General features: G+C 41.1%; 1 protein-coding gene across 1 annotated transcript in view; it reads right to left on the reverse strand.

The window, feature by feature from the left end:
- The window catches only part of LOC111667743 (low-density lipoprotein receptor-related protein 1-like), a 90223-nt gene that overhangs the window by 74082 nt on the left and 14515 nt on the right, over window positions 1–1626 (reverse strand). The window contains exon 2 of the mRNA XM_023423515.2: window positions 1090–1212. Within this exon, the coding sequence (XP_023279283.1) occupies window positions 1090–1212 (123 nt within the window). The remainder of the gene's footprint in view (window positions 1–1089; window positions 1213–1626) is intronic.

Here is a 1626-nt window from a genome sequence, read left to right on the forward strand (position 1 = left end):
CACCCAACCCAGAGCCCTCTGTCCTCTTAGAAAACTACAGGCGTTTCAGTCTAAGAGCTCGACCAAAAAGACACTGCTGCTTTCATTCACTTCCCAGGGATTCAGCCTCAAAGCATCTCAACTCTAATTAAGACAGCCGTTTTTTTTTTTTTGTTTTTTTTTGTTTTTTTTTTTAGTGCTACTTTCAGTTTGGTTTTGTCTCATGACTGCATCCTCTGTGGCTCTGAATGCAAAAGGAAATCACATTCAACAAAGAAAGACAAACTTTGTAAATCTCCTAATTGGGCATGACAGGACTGTTTGAAGTCAAAATGACCTCTCTCGCTAGCTGATAAAACACCCCATTGTTTTCTCCAGCCTGGCTGTGGTTAGCCAAATAAATGTAATTGCCCATCAATCTCAGTCTGTTAGCCGATGACTGCTTTTAGAGTCTCTATGGAGGGTTCAAACGCTACAATAACGTATAAGCACAGCCATGGTATTGCAAAAAAAGTCTTTTAAAAATTCAAATTCAAATTCAAACACTGGCAGCTGCTGAATAATGTTCAACTCTAACCATACTCTACATTACTAAAAGAACATCTTCTGTACAGATAGGCTGAAGATGTTACATGACCGAAACTATGAGTTTGCATTTTTTGTAATGAAAGAAATCAAAGGCTAACATTTAAATTGATACTGGTTTTGGGAAATGCTCCCTATCTGAACCTGCCTTAAACACTCCTCCATTCATATCAGAGGAGATAAGCAGTGAGAGCTTTTTCCTATTCCACTGAATTTAAAGACTTGAATGAGTGAAAAAATCTACTACATGATGTTTAAAAGAAGCGTCGTAGCCCCACTTGCCAAGGGGTACTTCAGATTATATGATACACAGATCTAGACATATATATATATATATATATATATCTAAATAAAAGCTTTTTTTCCCTCTAGGCTTCAATTATCCCCCCTGAATGGTTAAATGTCGGCCAAACTTCATTCTGCTGTGGAGTCAGATGTAACAGAATCATGATCGTGGTAGACAGGATGGTAACCTGCAACATCTGGATACAATACACTGGACTGTTTCAACTCTGACAGACTTACAAACATCAGGCTCCTCATCAGAGCCGTCGGGGCAGTCCTTCTCCCGATCACAGCGCCAGCCCTTAGAGATGCACGTCACCCCATCTTTACACACAAATTGCTTTGGGCTGCAGGTCTTTGGAGCTGAAAAGAGACAAAGACAAAAGTGAAATAATGAAGGAGAGATATCTGAAAAAAGAAAAACCCTTTTGTGTCATTGATCTTTATTCCTGAGGTCTCATTAGCAAGCGGGATCTGTTGTGCTCAGAGCCAATAGTGGCCCTCGCTGGCCTTAATTAGGTTCCGGAAAGTTTGCGACGTGATAGAGAGCATAGAGAATGGATACACAAAAACCAAAACACACGGTCATGCAGGCCTGGAAAGGCTTTGCATAAACCTGCTGCACCTAAATATCCAGGTCAGTGTTCCCAGGCCATTTGCAGTGATGCAGCACGTCTGGAAGATATAAAAGAACATCTTGTTCAGTGAATTTCCCCCCTATCATGTATTTCCCCGTCAATCCAACCTTCCAGAGAGGGTGGGGGTGGGGGGGTAAAG

Source organism: Seriola lalandi, unplaced genomic scaffold, assembly GCF_002814215.2.
Source record: "Seriola lalandi dorsalis isolate HSWRI2012SDOR001 ecotype SW California unplaced genomic scaffold, Sedor1 jcf7180002054692, whole genome shotgun sequence".
NCBI lineage: Eukaryota > Metazoa > Chordata > Actinopteri > Carangiformes > Carangidae > Seriola > Seriola lalandi.